A 17,644-nucleotide genomic window follows, 5' to 3' on the forward strand; every position below is an offset into this window, starting at 1 on the left:
GCACTTGAAGCTTCATGGTGCTGCATTTGGCGACGGGAAGAGGCATCCAGGGGCGATAAAATATGGCTCAGGAAACCTCAACTCTCAGTTCCTCCCAATTTCTGCTATGTAGGAGGCTCCATCGAGAAAGCATATTGGCTTGTAAGTCTTGTCTCCCTGCAGTGTTGAGGACCAAGAACAAACAGTGGGAAACTTACATCTTTTTGTTTGCTTTGGTAAAAAGAATAAGGAAAAGGAGGCGAGGGGATATGGAAAAGGTTGAATGTAGAACGAGCCCTGAGTGATGTGGGCCCCTCAGGAAACCCAGCTGTCTTCAGGTGTCCCACTGGGACCCAGAATACTCCAACCCGGGCTGAATGATGGCAGATGGTTGTGTTCCAAGAATACTCCAGTGGGAGTGTGTGGGGGGCGAGATGTGTGAGGGTAATGAACTTGCCAGGTGGCAGTCACTGGCACCTAGCCCTGTCTCTCACTCTTGGAGTATCTGATGGCACCAATGGGAGGGGGATCCTAAGCTGGGTGAAGGGGCTATCTGGGAACCAGTTCTGACAATGTCAGCTGCTGTGAGGCTCCCCCCCACCAGTGCAGCCCATCCTTCTCAGTGTGAAAGTGTACCTTTATGGACCTAATCTTAAAGCAGGTCCAGTCCAGGCTAGGAGCTGCCTGCTAGCAGCCTGGGATGTTGGCGCTGGCCTCCTGGCACTAACCATGTCCTTCTTGGATTACTCTTGGCACCTTTCTGGTTATGGAAATCTTGGTGTTGCCCCACCCAACAGAAACTCTGACTGCTTACCTGGCCCATCCCTCTTGTCTAGCTCAGTGTCTCCAGCTTTCCTTCTCCCCTTTCCCCTCCCTTGCTGCCGTTGGCAGTTAATACATTTTTTTTTAGTACGTGCAGGCCCCTTTTGTCCTTCCCCCTTGCTCCTTGGAAGCCTGCCCCAGTTTGAGGTTCTCCCTGTTTTGTAAAACAATTAACAGTAAGAAGCAAAGGCCCTCTGCTTTCCAGAGCTACAAATGGCTTTGAACCAGAGGAAGCAAGGAGGCAGCTCTCTCTCGCTGGAGTGAGCCGCTGGTGTGCCACGGCGTCCCGCGTGGTATTTGGGGAGTCTGGGTGGAAGGATAACCTCAGTGGAATAAGAACAGCAGCTACTGTTGATGGAGTGCTTACCCCACACTCAGAGCTTGAGGAGTATTATCCTCTCTAATCCTCACACCAGTCCTATGAGGTAGTAACCACTAGTTCCCCATGTTGCAGATGGGGACACTGAGAAGTTAAGTAACTTGTCTAAGGTCAGAAGGTGGAGGTAGTGGGACTCTAATTCAGACCTCCCTGAATTCAAAGCTTAGTCTCTTTTTTTTTTTTTCCACTTAAAAAAATGTTCAATTACAGTTTACATTCAATAGTATTCTGTATTAGTTTCAGATGTACAGTAAAGTGGTTAGAAAATCATGTACTTTACAGAGTGGTTCCCCACTGCTTCAAGTGCCCTTCTGGCTCCATACATAGTTATCATGATATTGCTGACTATATTCCCTATGCTGTAATCTACATTTCTGTGACTATTCTGTAACTTGGCACCAACCTGTGCTGCTTAATCCCTTCACCTTTTTCACCCAGTCTCCCAACCCCCCTCCCACCTGACAGCTGTCGGCCTGTTCTCTGTGTTTATGAGTCTGTTTCTGATTTGTTCATGTATTTTGTTCTTTAGATTCCACATATAAGTGAAATCATATGTTATTTGTCTTTCTCTGACTGGCTTATTTCACTTAGCATAATACCCTCTAGGTCCACCCATGCTGTCTTGAGGTAGGATTTCGTTCTTTTTTATGGCTGAGTAGTATTCCATTGTGTATATGTACCACCGCTCCTTTAACCACTCATCTATGGATGGGCATTTGGGTTGCTTCCATATCTTGTCAAAGCTTAGTCTCTTAACCTCAACATGGTGGCACCATTGTAGATTCCCAAAGTGCCCTAGAAAGAGGAGCCATCGAAATCCCTTTGTAATGTTTCCTGAACATGTATGTACCAGGCATTGTTCTAAGTTTGTTACATGTGTGAGCACATTTGAGTCTCCCAGTCACCTGTAAGATAAGTAATATTATCTCATATGACAGATGGAGGAGGATTCGGAGTCTCCAAGAGGTTATACAGCTTGTAAGTGATTTGAGTTGAGAGTTTACCCAAGTCTGTGAACCTCCGGCGCCAGAGGTCCCATCACCTGGCCCTGCCCTCCCGCCCCTAATAAGACCCTCTGTGGTTTGCTTTGTCTGGAACTCTGGTGATATTCATTATGGAGCCTGGGCGGGTGCTACTTCCTGGCACAGAGATTATTTGAATAGAGAAGTGAAGCCCAGATTGCTTGTAAGCACATTTTCATTTTCTCCCCTTCCTCCCCTTCCAAATTAGGGTGAAGGTTGCCGAACTGTCCCCCTGGCTGGACATGTGGGGTTTGACAGCTTGCCGGACCAGCTGGTGAATAAGTCAGTCAGCCAGGGCTTCTGCTTCAACATCCTGTGTGTGGGTGAGTATTTCCACAGCAGACACTTCTATTACAGAATATGGATGCTTAATGGCTGCATGTGGCTTAGCAGGTAATTAGGTTAAATAGTATGTCATTCTGATCTACTGCAAGAGTGCTTCGCCCCTCTTTCTTCTTTTATCTCTCTGCTTGTTTTTGCAAACACTTGGCTGTAATGACATTTCCCCCTGGTCAGATAAGAATATGGGAGTCATACCTTTCAGGAAACTGAGCTGTGTGACACCCAGTGGAAATTTTGCAAGGGATCTGTCTGGCTCAGCTATTGCTGTCAGGTTCGTTTTGACTGTAGAAAACGAGCCAGGGCAGAACTGGGAGGGAGGGAATGGCTGCAGAAAGGTGCCTGCCCACCAGCTGTGGGCAGTGGTTTGGGTCTGTCTGTTTCCTCTGCAGCCCTGCTGTGCTTGGTGCAGGTGGAGCTCAAGTGCAGTGACCACACAGCCGTATTGCAAAGTTCTTTTATTCCCTTTAAGTATACCTCTGCCTGGGCCTTCAGTCTCAAATGTGGGAACCATATCTTAGTCACCTCTGATATGCTAATCACAGCACACAGAGGGTTCAATAATGTCTGTGAAAGGAACGAATGAGTTAACCCCACAGGAACCACTTACTATGCTTCTCAAATACTTTCCCATATTAGCAGTTTGGGTCCTCACTAGGGCTTTGCGAAGTGAGCACAGTGAGTGGCAATCATATCCTCATTGAACAGATGGAGACCCAGAGACTTGAGGAGGATAAGGGACTTACTTGAGGCAACACAGAATAAGTGGCAGAGCCATGACAAGGACCCGGGTCTGGCTGACCCTTTGTCCCTCCCCCTACTTCTCTAACTGCTGCTAGCTGCCTGTCTTGAGAACACAAAAGCATTCTAGAAACTCAAGCACCAACCAAATATGAGGAACAGAAGTTCCTTGACATTCTTTAAGAATCTCTCCTTAGACCTTAAAAACTCCCAAATTTGCAAACACGATCATAGCATGTAATTTTCACTATACAGTGCAGTAGAGCATACCTACATATTTTCAATGACCTACCTCCACACCTTAATAATTGTATAATACCACAGTAAAGCCAGTTTTCATGCTGGTTGAAACACCCAAACACTTCTGCTAATTGCCTTTTCTTATTCATGTATAGAGAGTGTGGGAAACTCATTCATGCTGAGGATCATGTTGAGCCATTCCTGAATTGGACATTTTACTCTTTTTATTTTATTTTATTTTATTTTTTAAATTGATTTCAGAGAGAGGAAGGGAGAGGGAGAGAGAGATAGAAACATCAATGGTGAGTCATTGATCTGCTGCCTCCTGCATGCCCCCTACTGGGGGTCGAGCCCTAAACCCAGGCATGCACCCTGACCAGGAATTGAACCTTGACCTCCTGGTTCATGGGTCGGTGCTCAACCACTGAGCCACACTGGCTGGGCAACATTTTACTCTTTAATGTAGTCTAACTGTTTTCTAACTACAGTCATTCATCTTCTTGGGCTCTGTTTTCCTTCTCCTCTGTCCCCAGCACTCTTCCATGTCATTTTCTGTGGAATAACTGCATGCTCAAGGGCAAGTGGAAAACAACGTAGTTACTTCTAAATGTGGATGGCAGGCAGTCAGCTAGGCTCGCTCACTAGCTTAATGACTGACTCCCATGTACTAGCTCTGGAACCAATGAAATGAAATTAAGTGCTTCACGGAATTTCCTATCATGAGCCTTAGAGTCCAGATCTAGGCTGTTAATTCATCAAATGCCAGAAATCCTCCGATGGTTATGATTAGAAGAAGGATACAAAATAAATGGAAGTCATGGTGATTGACATCAAGATGAAATGCTATCGCTTCGAATAGCGGCACTGCCAAATCTCTCCAATCTCTGGCTGATGGCCAACTTATTTTACATAATATTTGATTACGGAATATGTCTGAACAAACATACTAGATTCTCTTGGCATTCCTCCCAGAGCTCTGCGTGACCTATACTGAAGTTGAGGAGATGAGAAGTGAAACGACAGGATCACACCAAGCAACCTTTCAGCCAATTGGGTGGGCTAGTAAAGCTTTAGGTGGCGGGTGGCGGGTGGGGGGTGGGGGGGTGGGCATGGAAATCAGAATAGCTCTCTGAGGGCGGGCTTGTAGGGTAATTGGACATGTGAATCCCAGGCTCCCTGCGGCCCAGAGGAAGAGACAGCCGAGCTCATGGCAAAGTGAGTGGGAGAAATAGTAAACCCCTATCCTTGAGTTCCCACCCAGGCATTGTACAGCTATGACTGCTTCAGTGTGCGCCTGCGGGGGTGGCCTGGCTCAACCGCCTGGGACAGACCCCACAAGAGGGGAGGGGTAGGAAGGAGACCCTCCTCTCCAAGCATTCACCCTGTCTCTTTCTGTCCCATCCTGTCAAGTTTCAGAAAATGGCTGTCCTAACAGCTACCCTCTTAGCCCTGCAGGCACAACTTTTTGATGCACCAGCCTGGACTGGGTTAATTTCATTCGTCATCCCTGATCCAAAAGAGCCTACAACTCATGCATTCTGCTCTCTGACTGTGCTTGTGACCCTGTCATTGCTCAGAGAACCCACAATTTGGGCCAAGGTCACGAGCAGCTTAGAGTGGCTCTAAGGCTGCAATCTCAGCCCAGCCACAGGGCTAGGTGCTGCTGCTGACTTGGCGGAGGGTTTGTAGCTTGGCTGCTGAAGGTGATCTTTTCTCTCCCAGGACTTTCAGTGACCATGCTTTCATGCCTGCCTACCGCCTGTGCGTAACTGTCAGGTTTACTCCCTTAATGACTGTTTGGGCATAGAATATGTTCCCCCAAAGGATTTTCTTTTCTTTTCTAATAAGGCATTTTAAGTGTAAAATTATGGTAGCACTAGCTGCCATTATTAACAGAGACCAAGGCTATTTTTAGCACAGTATTATTTATCTTCGTGCTGGGCTGCCGAGCATAGGCCCAAGCCCAGCAGAGTGGGTACCCGACATGTACTACATGTACATGTGTGGTGTGTTCACATGTGCATGTTGGGGTTGGGAGAGAGAATTTTTATGAATCCAGAGCCCAATTTATATGTCAGGGTACCAGTAAACGACACCTACAATGATTGTTTTTATTTTTTATTTTTTATTTATTTTTTTGTTAATCCTCACTGGAGGATATTTTTTCCATTGATTCTTTTTGTGGGGGGGAGAGGGAGAAAAGCATTGATGTGTGAGAGAGACACATCGATTGGTTGCCTCCTACATGTGCCCTGGGGCCGGGGGAACAAACCCGAAACCCAGGTACGTGCCCTTGACTGGAATTGAACCCGTGTGACTCTTCAGTCCACAGGCCGACGCTCTAACCACTGAGGCACGCCAGCCAGGGCTACAATGATCGTTTTTGGAGGGCTAAGCACATGGGTGTGAGCATATTATGACTCCTCTTCAATAGATTCTCTAGGATTGACAATAATTACTGAGTAGGGTAAGGTTCCCCTCCCCCCATAAAAATATCTACTGGTCCCTTAGCTTTGGAATTTGCTAGGATCCCATTATCCTAGCTACAGTACAGGAGGCCTCAGAGGAGCCACCAGAGCCAGCAGTACAAATGTTCTGCTGGGAAAGAGCCCCAAAGAGACTCAGACCACCGAATGTGCCAGCAACAGTAATGCCTGCGAGAAACACAAAGAGTCATAATGATAATATTTACTTTGAGGCTGCTCAGGATTCCAGGCGCAACTGGGCCTGGTTGAACTGGGGAAAAGCATAGAAGAGAAGCAGGATTGAGGCTCACTGAAGTAGGAGGGGAAGGGCAGCTAGCATTCTACCAAGGTCAGGGGTCGATTGTGAAAGGCAGCTGCTCACCTAAGCCTGGCTGCCAGCAGCGGTCACCCTCACAGTCTGCGCTCAGGGGAAACTTGCCACGGTGGGCAGCATTTGCCCATTTCCATAGTGTCGTTCCTGCCGCCATAGCTGCTTTTTGCTGCCAACCTGACGTCACTGCACACGGGCTTGGGAAGAGCTGCAGGAAGCTGGGCGAGCCAGTTCCAGCACAGCACTTTGCTCTGCAAGATCAGGAAGGAGACGGAGCAAGGTCACCGAGCCAGGCATGACCTTGTCCCTGTCCAAAGGCTCCCTGGCCAACTGGAGTTCCTGGAGAGTTTCCTTTCGGGCACCTCCCTTTGGAACTCAGAGCCGTTTCTCTTGCTTTATTCCACCATTCGGAGCTGGAAGGGACTTTAGCTCCATGTGACTGTGAGCTCTGTGGGAACAGGGATTGGGGCTGTCTTGTTCATTGCTGTATCCCCAGCCCCTAAAACTCTGCCTGGCTCCTGTTAGAGGCTTTGTAAATATTTGTTCAGTGACCGAATGAGCCAACATATCATGCCTATGGGATGCGCCAGAGCATATTGGTTATAAGCATGGGCTCCAGTGCCAAACTGCCTCGATTCACGTGCCAGCTCTGCCACTTACTACTTTGTAACCCTGGACCAGTTGCTTTTTTTACACTGTATAGATGACGAAGGTAAGGTGCAGAGAGGTTGAGAATGCGGGAAAATGCTCACAGCTAGGGAGTAGCTTGGTTAATCCATCTGTAAATTAAGGACAAATAGTATCTACCTCTTAGGCTCATTTGGGGGATTAAATAAGGAAATATGAAGTATTAACAGCAGTGCCTGGCTCATAATGAGTGCTCCATAGATGATAGCTATTATTATTACTACTCTAACCTGCTCGTTTTATGGAGGAGGAGACTGGGGCCCAGAGAACGGGAAGGGCTCTGCTCAGGCCACACAGTCATTTAGTGATAATGTCGCTGGGACTCTGTATTTCATCACTGACAGGAACTTCACTGCACAGGTGCCAGAGGGTACAAATATCAACAGCAAATGAGGAAAAGGGCTAACTAAGCTTTTTTTTTTTTTGGTTACAGTGTTGTTTTTTAACATTTTTAAAAAATTGATTTTAGAGAGAGGAAGGGGGAGAGAGAGAAATATCAATCAGTTGCCCCCTGCACATACCCCAACCAGGGATTGAACCCCCAACCTGGGCATGTGTCCTGACCAGGGATTGAACTGGCCACCTTTCGGTGCACAGAATGATGCTCCAGCCAACTGAGCCACACTAGCCAGGGCTATTACAGTGGTTTTGAACTCAGGGTACAGAGGTCAACATCGGACTATCCCAGGGAGTATAGTTTGAAAAAGCATATTTCATAGTACGTGTTTTAAATCAAAATTCTTTTTTAAAAATCTGGTGTTTCCAGAATACTATCTGCAGTGAGTTGAAATCCTCTTGACTGGTGGTGATGACTTAAAAAGGGTTAAGAAACTGCTCCACTATGAGGAGGGAGGAGGAGAGAGAAATTGACCCCTAGGGACTCCTCAGGTTTCCTGCTGGAATCTAATTGCCAATCCCCACCTTCCTGCAGGGCTGTGGAATCTGCTGAGCTGATCTGAATTAGGCTCCATGTGCCCTCCCTCCCACTCAGTACTGGGCGCAGGGCAGCATGGGAGGGGACAGCATCCTAGGCTCAGGCTGAGCCTGTGCCAGCCATTGAGAGAGAGGGCCCCCCTCCCCACCCCCAGGCTCCATATTGACAGGAAGGCACATGGGAGCACTCAATAGCCATGGGACGAGCTCACTTGATGTTCTGCGCTTTTCTTGTGTTGCATTTATCACGATTCCCTAGATACCTGTGGGTCCTTTTCTTCCAGACATTCGTCATTGGGCATCTAGTTTCCGCAGCCCTTTTGTGCTGGCAGGCATTCGGGTGGTCATTTTCCCTGCTGCCACTCCCTGCTGCCCTGCCCTGCCCTGCCTGCTGGCCTCTATTTCTTCAGCTGTGCAAACAGGGTGGGCCCCTCACTCTGGGTAGTCCTGCTCCTGATGCCTGTGCGAGCCTGAGCTGGGCACTTTCCAGAGTACAGGAAGCTGTCCCCTCCCCTGCTCTCTGAGAATGCTTAGGATCAGAGAACCAGGGAGGCAGCTCCGGGTGCTGGGGAGGCAGGGCCTACCACTCTAGGCTTTCAGCAAAGAGCTCAGGGAACAGAGGAGGGGGTGGAGATGGGAGTGTACAAAGAGAGGCTAAAATGTAGTTTGAACCTCAGCGCCCAGAGGGAAGGGAAGTTAGGGTGTGGCAGCCACCCTTGTGTTTCCACCTCAGAGGTGCTGGCCCCATTTTCAGTTAGCTGCACCCCCACCTTGGGCAGGGAGGGGGTGATACATTCCGTTGCTTGGCCAAGTCTGTCACCTCCCATTGCAAAGGCCTCATCTCACCACATTTTTCTTGGGACCCAAATGCTTCCTGTTCCTTTAGGGAGGAACAAAGGGGCCTCTTCTGGGAGATTCTTTGCTGCTAAGAGGTACAGCAGACCCTGGCTGGAAACCTGATCTGTGCGCAGAACCATTTTCCTGCACCCTGACAATCAAGCCCATTAGTCAGACCTGGCTATGAAATTGGGCAGGGGCCGGGTAGCTGGCTGAATTGAATGTTCTCCTTGTTCTCTGTCTCTCACCACACACAGAAGCTCTCATCAACAGACAGTTTAAAAAGCACCTCCTGCACTCATAGGTCATTTCTTGGGAGAAAACAGTCATGGAAGATCCAAAGCTGGACACACCCAGAGGGTGGAGGGGAGATGGACCATTTGCACTTAAGCCACGGGCAGCTCTGACTCTAGGCCTGGACCGCTTTGTAGATACATGAGGTCAGTCACTAGGGGGGATTTGCCAGGTGAGGATTTGCCCAGTGAAAACCCGCTCTTGACTGTAAAGACAGTCAGTGCTCACATCTCAAGGGTTGGGGTGGGGGGGAGAAGAAGGGCTGATGAGAGCAGAATGGCAGGGTAGTCTAGGTATTCAAAAGGCAGTCCAGCCCTGGCCTGTTTGGCTCAGTGGTTAGAGCATTGGCCCGAGGGCTGAAGGGTCCCGGGTTTGATTCTAGCCGAGGGCACTTACCTCGGTTGCAGGTTCAGTCCTCTGTCCTGGTCAGGGCGCATGCGGGAGACAACCAATCGATGTGTCTCTCTCACATCAATGTCTCTCTCTCTTTCCCCCTCTCTTCCTTCTACTCTCTCTGAAGAGCAATGGAAAAAATATCCTCAGGTGAGGATTAAAAAAATAAAAAGGGAATCCTAGGTAATTAACTACTGAATCTTGTATTCCTGAATTGCTTGGGGTGGGGTGGGGAGCCAAATACAGTTAGGATCCAAGGAGATTGTAAGCGGCTATAGTGCCCAGCCCAGTTGGTGGCCTCCCATCTGATACCTGCCTAACTCCCGTGCCACCAGCTTCCCTCCAATGTTCTCATTTCCTGAACACCCCTTGGCTTATGGCAGTGGCTTGACCTCCCTCAGATCTTCCAGAAATAACCTCCCCAAACCTTCACCCCCACAGCCCTTCCCCCACTTGTCCCCTTGGTGTGAAAGTCAAGACTTTTGAAATTCCAATGGTTTAATTTATGAGTACCCTGCAGCCTGTTAGTTAAACAAACAAATGACTGCTTTGTTTGAAATTTAAGGGGAGGAATAATTTGTGGCCTGCTAAATTCCCTGCCCATTAGCTAAAAATGGTCTCACTGACTGCTCAACCCCAGGGGAGGAGAAGCCTGAGGGCCACACAGTCTCCCCACTGGGACACACATTGGGGCATCTGCAGAGCGCTGTCTGGTCCTGGCAGGGAGGTGACATGGGGACTGAGGGGATATTTATTCGATGAGGGACTGCTGTCCCTCTCTTTTAAAGTTTAAAATAAGCTTTTTAATTTTTAAAATAACAAAAGCTGTACGTGTTCCTCGTAGAAAAGTTGGAAAATACAGAAAAGCATAAAGAAAGAAATGAAAATCACATAACCCCACCACCCAGACATAACCATTGGTAAGAATATGTTGTATTTCCTCCCAGTCTTTTTCTAGGCATAACTACCTCTCCATCATTGCCTAGAACAGTTTCTTTTTCTAACTATAAAAGCAATGTGTACTCAATGTTCACATAACAGAAAAATGAGGAATAAAAGGAAAATTACCCCAATTCCGCTATCCTGAGATGACTGCTGCTAATATGTTGGTGTAGTTCCTTTGAGGTTTTTTTCCCTTAACTGAGATCAAACAGTCCATTATAGTTCTATGTGCTCTTCACTTAGTGTCTTATCAGGTACACTTTCCCGTGTCAATGAATTTGCATCCAAAACATGATGTGGAGTGGCTTCACGGTCCCTGTGTGAATGGACCATAATTTATCCTTTCGCTTTTCAGGAGAGACAGGTTTGGGCAAGTCCACCCTCATGGACACCCTGTTCAACACCAAGTTCGAGGGGGAGCCCGCCACCCACACACAGCCAGGTGTCCAGCTTCGGTCCAATACCTATGACCTCCAAGAGAGCAACGTGGGGCTAAAGCTCACAATCGTTAGCACAGTGGGCTTTGGGGACCAGATCAACAAGGAGGACAGGTAAGGAAGGGGGTGGGGTGGGGAGGCTGGTGGGAGGCTGCGGCGAATAGGTCACGGTGGCGTTCTTGGAGAGACCCCAGATGTCATGGTCTTGCCTAGAGCTCCACTGGGAATGGTGTAGGCAGGTAGCAGATCCCTTATTAGCGCCACCTCCACCCAGGGTCCCTGTCTACAGCAACTGTTCTACTCCACACATTTTGCCAAAAGAAGGGTGCCTTTCTGGTATGCACCGGTAAGGTCTCCATTCCATTTGGCAGGCATTTACTGAGCATTTACCCGCCTTGTGTCAGGTACTGCTGTGCCCTGACTGTCTGAAAAAAAATGACCTTGTCTCTGCCCTTGAGGCACTCCCGGGGAGGACTGATTTTAAACAAATCAGTTCTGTTGAGTGATATGCTCTGTAAAGGACAGGGTACAAGGTAAAGGACAAATGACAATGAGAACATGAAGGAGAGAACAGTCAATTCCATGCGGGGGCGGTCAGGGAAACCTTCACAGAGGAGGTGGCTCATGTGCTGGCCCTTGAAGAATGAACTGTTTTACCAGACAGACAAGGGCAAGGAGGGAAGGGCATTCCAGGCAAATGTAACTGCTTATACAAAGGCAAAGAGATATGGAAGATTGTGGCATATTCTAGGGAACTGAAGCTTGCTCTGTTTGGCCAGACCAGAGGCAGAGTGACTGACTGTGAAGCTAATGAAACTTAAACTTTGGGGGCCTCACTTACATAAGCCCCTTTCGAGGCCCTGTAACTAATTTTTAGTCATAATGTTATATTATCTTTCTTGGAGGGCCCTTCAAATTGTATAAGCTTAAGACTCCACAAAGCCTGGGTTTGTTCCTGAGCTAGTCTTGGAGTAAGCTGCGGGGAAACTAAACGAGATGAGCCTGAAGAGGTAGCAGGAACCAACTCCTGGAGGGATCAGAGAACAAGCAGATGTGGAGCCACTGAAAGGTTTTAAGAAGTAGAATGAGCCCAGCCGACGTGGCTCAATGGTTGATCATAGACCAGGTCACGGTTCAATTCCTGGTTGGGGCACATGCCTGGGTTGTGGGCTCGATCCCCCAGTAGGGGGCATGCAGGAGGCAGCAGATCACTGACTCTCTTCATTGAGGTTTCTTTCTTCTTTTTTTTTTTTTTAAATATATCTTTATTGATTTCAGAGAGAGGAAAGGAGAGGGAGAAGGAGAGACAGAAACATCAATGATGAGAGAGTCACTGATCAAGCCCGCAACCCGGGCATGTGCCCTGACCGGCAATCGAACCCCGATCGCCTGGATTCTAGGTCGACGCTCAACCGCTGAGCCATGCCCGGCTGGGCTTCATTGATGTTTCTATCTCTCTCTCTCTCCCTCTCCCTTCCTCTCTCTGAAATCAATAAAAACATTAAAAAAAAAAAAAAAAAAAAAGTAGAATGTTATCATCTAATTGGCTTTTGAAGAAGGTACTTTGAGGTAGACTGGAGCGTAAGAAGATCCATTAGGAGACTGTTGAACCAATTGGACGAGGCCAGAGATAAATCAGGTGTTGAGACAGGGACGAGGAGACGGATTTGATAAATATTGAGTAGTAGGGAGAATCAGCAGAACTTGGAGTGGGGTTGTGAAGGCAAAGAATCTAAAATGAGGCCCAGGTCTCCAGCTTTGGAGAGTAGACAAATGGTGGCATCATTCAGTAAGAGAGGACAGCTTTTAAGGGAACCAGCTCTGTTTTGAACATGTTGAGTTTGAGTTGTGTATGGACCACGAAGAGGCATGATGACCTTCAGCACTATGCAGCTGAATATACAGGGTTAGAGGTCAGGGAAGGGTCTGGGCTGGGAATAGAGATTTGGGTTAACAAAGTATGGGTGATATGTTCCACCCATGGACACATGTAAGATCACCTAGGGATCAGAATTGAGCGAGATGAACACTAGGCTGAAGATAAAAACCTTAGGGTGTTAAGCCAGCAGATGGAGGAAAAGACACCCTAAAAGAGGCAGTTCAAGAATAAGCAGAGAGGTAGGAGGAGGTCCGAGGTGTTGAGAATGCTGTGTGAATGAGGGGTGGGGAGAGCTCAGAGATGAGGCTGCGATGTGGGCTGGGGCGAGGGATGGGGAGGGGATCAGACACCATCTGCATTTAACTGGAAGTCACATGGTTATCACACGTGCTTATCCCAGAAAAGGCCATTCACCATTTTGAGCAGTCTCTGCTCATTCTTTGAGGACTCCCTTGCATTTTAGATGGATTGTGTCCCAAATTCTCCTGTTTGTCCCTTAAAGTTACAACAGTCATATTCATTTCCTTACAATGAATAAATATATTTAGCTTCTTAAAAATTGAACTGATTTTTGTTTTCCGTTTGAAATTCTAAACAAAGGACACCTCTGCTTTTTATAGGCTTGTTTTCTGTGCGAATCTTATTTGGTTGAGAATGAATTAGACCCTCTGGAAAGGGGAGATTTGGGTCACAATATGAGTGCTTAATCTCAGCTGCACTTCGCTCGGGATCTCGGTCAAGTTTCTATCAGTTCTCAATAATATACATTTAGCACATCTAACATTGGAAAATGCCTCGATGATGGTTTGGGGGCATGGAACTGATACAGCCCCTTAGAGGCTAATCCACTCCCATTACATTTGTAACATCCGTATTGTTTTTCCTGATTATAATAAATATGATACATACTCATACAAAATCAGACACGCTAGTCTCCCTTACCTGTGGTTTCGCTTTCTGCAGTTTCAGTTGCCTGCAGTCAGCCATGATCTGAAAATATGAAATAGGAAATTCCAGAAATAAACAGTTCATGTTTTCAATTGCACACCGTTCTGAGTAGCGTGATGGAATCTTGGCATCATTCCGCTGTGTCCCACGCGGGTCACAGCCTCCCGTTGTCCGGGGTAACCGTGCTGTGTATGTGACCCTCCCATGCGATCAAATCGACTCTCACGGTATCGCAGTGCTTGTGTTCAGGTCGCCCTTATTTTACTTAATAACGGCCCCCAGACACAAGAGTAGGGATGCTGGCAATTCGGATATGCCGAAGAGAAGCCTTAATGTGCTTTCTTTAAGTGAAAAGGTGAGTACAGTATAGACAGTGCAATAACATATTTAGAGAGAGAGGGACATCACATTGACATAACTTTTATTACAGCATACTGTTTAATTTTTTTAAAAAATATATCTTTATTGATTTCAGAAAGAGGAAAGGAGAGGGAGAGAGAGAGATAGAAACATCAATGATGAGAGAGACATTGATCGGCTGCCTCCTGCACGCCCCCCCAAACTGGGGATCGAACCCACAACCCGGGCCTGTGCCCTGACCGGGAATCGAACCCCGATCGCTTGGATCCTAGGTTGACGCTCAACTGCTGAGCCATGCCCAGCCAGGCTTAATTTTTTTTGTTATCCTCACCAGAGGATATTTTTTTCCATTCCTTTTCAGAGAGAATGGAAGGGAGAGAGAGAGAGAGATTGGTTGCCTCCCGCACGCGCCCCACCCAGGGCTGGGGATGGAGCCTGCAACCGAGGTACGAGGTACGTGTCCTTGACTAGGATCAAACCCGAGACCCTTCAGTCTGTGGGCTGACGCTCTAACCACTGCGCCAAACCGGCTGGGGCCAGTATACTGTCATAATTGTTCTATTTTATTATCAGTTACTCTTGTTAATCTCTCACTGTGCCCAATTTATAAATTAAACTTTATCCCAGGTGTGTATGTATAGGAAAAACATAGCACATTCAGGGGTCATCCTATCTGTAGTTTTGGGCATCCCCTGGGGGTTTTGGACCATATTCCCTGTGGATAAGGGGGATCCTGTAAGAGAAACTCAAATAAGTAGGAACGAAAAGCCTCCCTGAAACTAGGCTGGGGAGCAGAGGTTGAGTAAGCTCCAGGGATTTGTAATAAAGAAAAACCCAGTGTTTCCTCCATACTGACAAGGCCATTTGGGCGTAGATAGGTCAGTGCAGCTGCATGGAAATGGCATCAGAATGCCTGCCTTCCCCGGGTACACCGCTAACCTGAGGGGAGCAGTGATGGATGCCATCATTCATTTTCCCTGGAATAAGCCGCCCTAGAAAAGATGCTGGAGCAAAAGGAACCCAAGAGGGAGACAGAAGGACTGGCTGGAAAGGGGCAGACTTAGGAACTAAGCTTTGGTCTCACTCAGGCAGACCTAGGTTCAAATCCCATCTTGCCACTTTTTTAGCCCAGGGATCTTGGACAAGTGTTTTGTGCCAGTCTCAGCACCAGTCTTGTGGCTGGATTGATTGGCCTTTGTGGTTCTTATTATGATTGGAAGACACCCTTGGCATCAACCACCAGGAAACTTGGAGGGAGGGAGGTTTATTATTCACAGGTCTTGGAGAGCACAGGGAGGGAAAGAGAGCACAGGGGCCTGGGGTTCTGCTTTGATTGTGGTTGAGGGTGCGAGGCTAAGGTTTTGTGGGCTCAGTGGATATAAAACATAAGAGCAGGGCCCTGGCTGGTTTTGCTCAGTGGTTAGAGCTTTGGTTTGCAAACTTAAGAGTCGGTCCTGGGTTCGATTCTAGCCAAGGGCACGTACTTCAGTTGTAGACTCGATCCCCAGCCCCAGTTGGGGCACCTGTGGGAGGCAACCGATCTCTCCCCCCCCCTTCCACTCTCTCTGAAAAGCAACGGAAAAAATATCCCCTGATGAGGATTTAAAAACAAACAAACGTAAGAGCAGGAATTTAAAGTGCAGAAAGAAAAAAACTAGTGGTCTAAAAGTTCAGTTATGGAAATCAACCAAGATCCCTAAAACAAAGGAGCTTGAGGTGGGGGGGCCATCCTGGCTCTTTATCTTTAAGTGGCTGGAGACCTGTTTACTCAGATAGCGGACTTTGAAGTGGCTGCCTTGGCAATCAAAGCTTAAGTCAGGCACTTGCATTATAAAAGAGGAAAACAACTGTCAGGGCTTACTGTACCACTAGACACAAATTCTCCATGCCTCAGTGTTCTCACCTGTAAAGTGGGAATGATGATAAAACTACTGTCTACCCTAGAGGGTTGTGGTGAGGCATAGTGGACAAGTACGGCATATGAAAAGCTTCAACAGTGCCTGGCATAGAGTAACTAATGAACAGAAGATATTGTTATGATCATGACTTTTATTGATGGAAGAATCAAGGGAGTGTTGTATCATGTACCATATGGGAGGAAATGATGAATGGTGTCCAGGAAGATAAAGAATGAAAAATATCCATTGGGTTTGGCAACAAGAAGGTCATTAACACATTTAGGAATAATAATTCCAGGGAAATTGTGGGTAGAAGCTAGATTGCCCTAAGTGGATGGGAGATAAGGAAGTAAAGGCATCAGAATAGCAAAAAGAGTAATAGAACAGAAAAGCGATTCCAAGATCAAAGTCATGTTTATATGGGAATTTAGCATAAGTAAGCCATCAGGGGAAGAATTGACTATTCAAGAAAATGTGCTGGGAAAATAGGCCATGCATTAGGGAAAAATAAGACGAGACCCTCCTACACAAACATCGTTCACAAAAATAGATTCCAGTTGGATTAAAAACAAGTTCTAAAAATATAAGGAGAAAATAAAAGGGAATGTTTTTATAACTTTAGGAGTATAGAAGGCTTTTCTAATCATAACACAAAATCCAAAAATTGTAGAAGAAAAGAGTGACAAATTGAAATTCATTAAAACAAAAACCCTTTTGTATATTGAAAGACACCATAAACAAAAGTAAAAGCAAACTACAGATGGGGAGAAAATATTTGCAACTTGTATAACAGACAAAGGATTTTTCTACAATGTAAAAAAGCTTCTATAATTCAATGAGAAATAAACCTGTCATTGACAGAAGGAAAATATAAATGACCAATCAACATATGAAATAATGCTCATTTGACTTCACCATTGATTAGGGAAATGCAAAATGAAACACTGAAAAATTTTTTATCCATCAGATTTGCGAAAATTAAAGATAAAAACATATCCATTAATACCAGGTAATATTATTCATTTTGCTGGGAGTGTAAATTGATGCGGCTCTTTGGGGGGCAAATTTGGCAGTATCTATTAAAATGTAAAATGTGAATACCTTGTGATCCAGCAGTTCCACTTTTAGGTTGGGGTAGTGTGAGTCTGATGGCCCCAATTTTGTTGGTAAAATAGGAGGTAAGACCATCTTGTGAGAGTGAAGGGGTTATGAATAAGTTTTGGAGCTTGAAGAAAGTAGTAAAAGCTTGGAATGGTCCATGAAGGTAATGGGAAGGGAGCCAATGAAAGCTGAGTAAAGGGATTGTCATGTTGCTCTAAAGGCCCATATGAGGTTGGAGGCCATGAATTTGTAGTGGTGCCAAGACCCACAGTTTTGTGATTGCTTCTAGCCAACTGCAGCAGCAGTGGTGTAGGAGCAGAAAGAGCAGATCCTGACATTTAGTCAGCACAGCAGTTTTGCTAGGCAAGTAGGATAGAAGGCAGGGGTACAATGGGAATGAGGGTGTTGGTAAAAAAGTGGTTCAGGTCATCAGTTATGGGGTTGAGCCTGGGCTGAGAAGGAGATGAGGTCAGGAAGAGGCTGATATCCTGTGAGATAAACGAGAGGTTAAAGTACCAGAGGACTCTACGGGGTGAAAAATCAGGCTTAGGAGGACTGAAGGCAAAAGAGAGCTGGAAAAATGTGAGGTTGTGGTCAGATAGTGTGGGCTGCCCGAG

At 46.7% G+C, this 17,644-nt stretch overlaps 1 protein-coding gene across 6 annotated transcripts in view; it reads left to right on the forward strand.

The window, feature by feature from the left end:
- The window catches only part of SEPTIN6 (septin 6), a 61,784-nt gene that overhangs the window by 12,039 nt on the left and 32,101 nt on the right, over positions 1 to 17,644 (forward strand). For all 6 annotated transcript variants that reach the window (XR_015716479.1, XM_016202693.2, XM_016202696.2 and 3 more), the window contains exons 2-3: positions 2,411 to 2,525; positions 10,760 to 10,955. Coding sequence is in view for 5 of the 6 variants with exons in the window: in XM_016202693.2 (XP_016058179.1) it covers positions 2,411 to 2,525; positions 10,760 to 10,955 (311 nt within the window). In the remaining variant the exon portion in view is untranslated. The remainder of the gene's footprint in view (positions 1 to 2,410; positions 2,526 to 10,759; positions 10,956 to 17,644) is intronic.

This window comes from Miniopterus natalensis, chromosome X, assembly GCF_054644295.1.
Source record: "Miniopterus natalensis isolate mMinNat1 chromosome X, mMinNat1.hap1, whole genome shotgun sequence".
Classification (NCBI taxonomy): Eukaryota; Metazoa; Chordata; class Mammalia; order Chiroptera; family Miniopteridae; genus Miniopterus; species Miniopterus natalensis.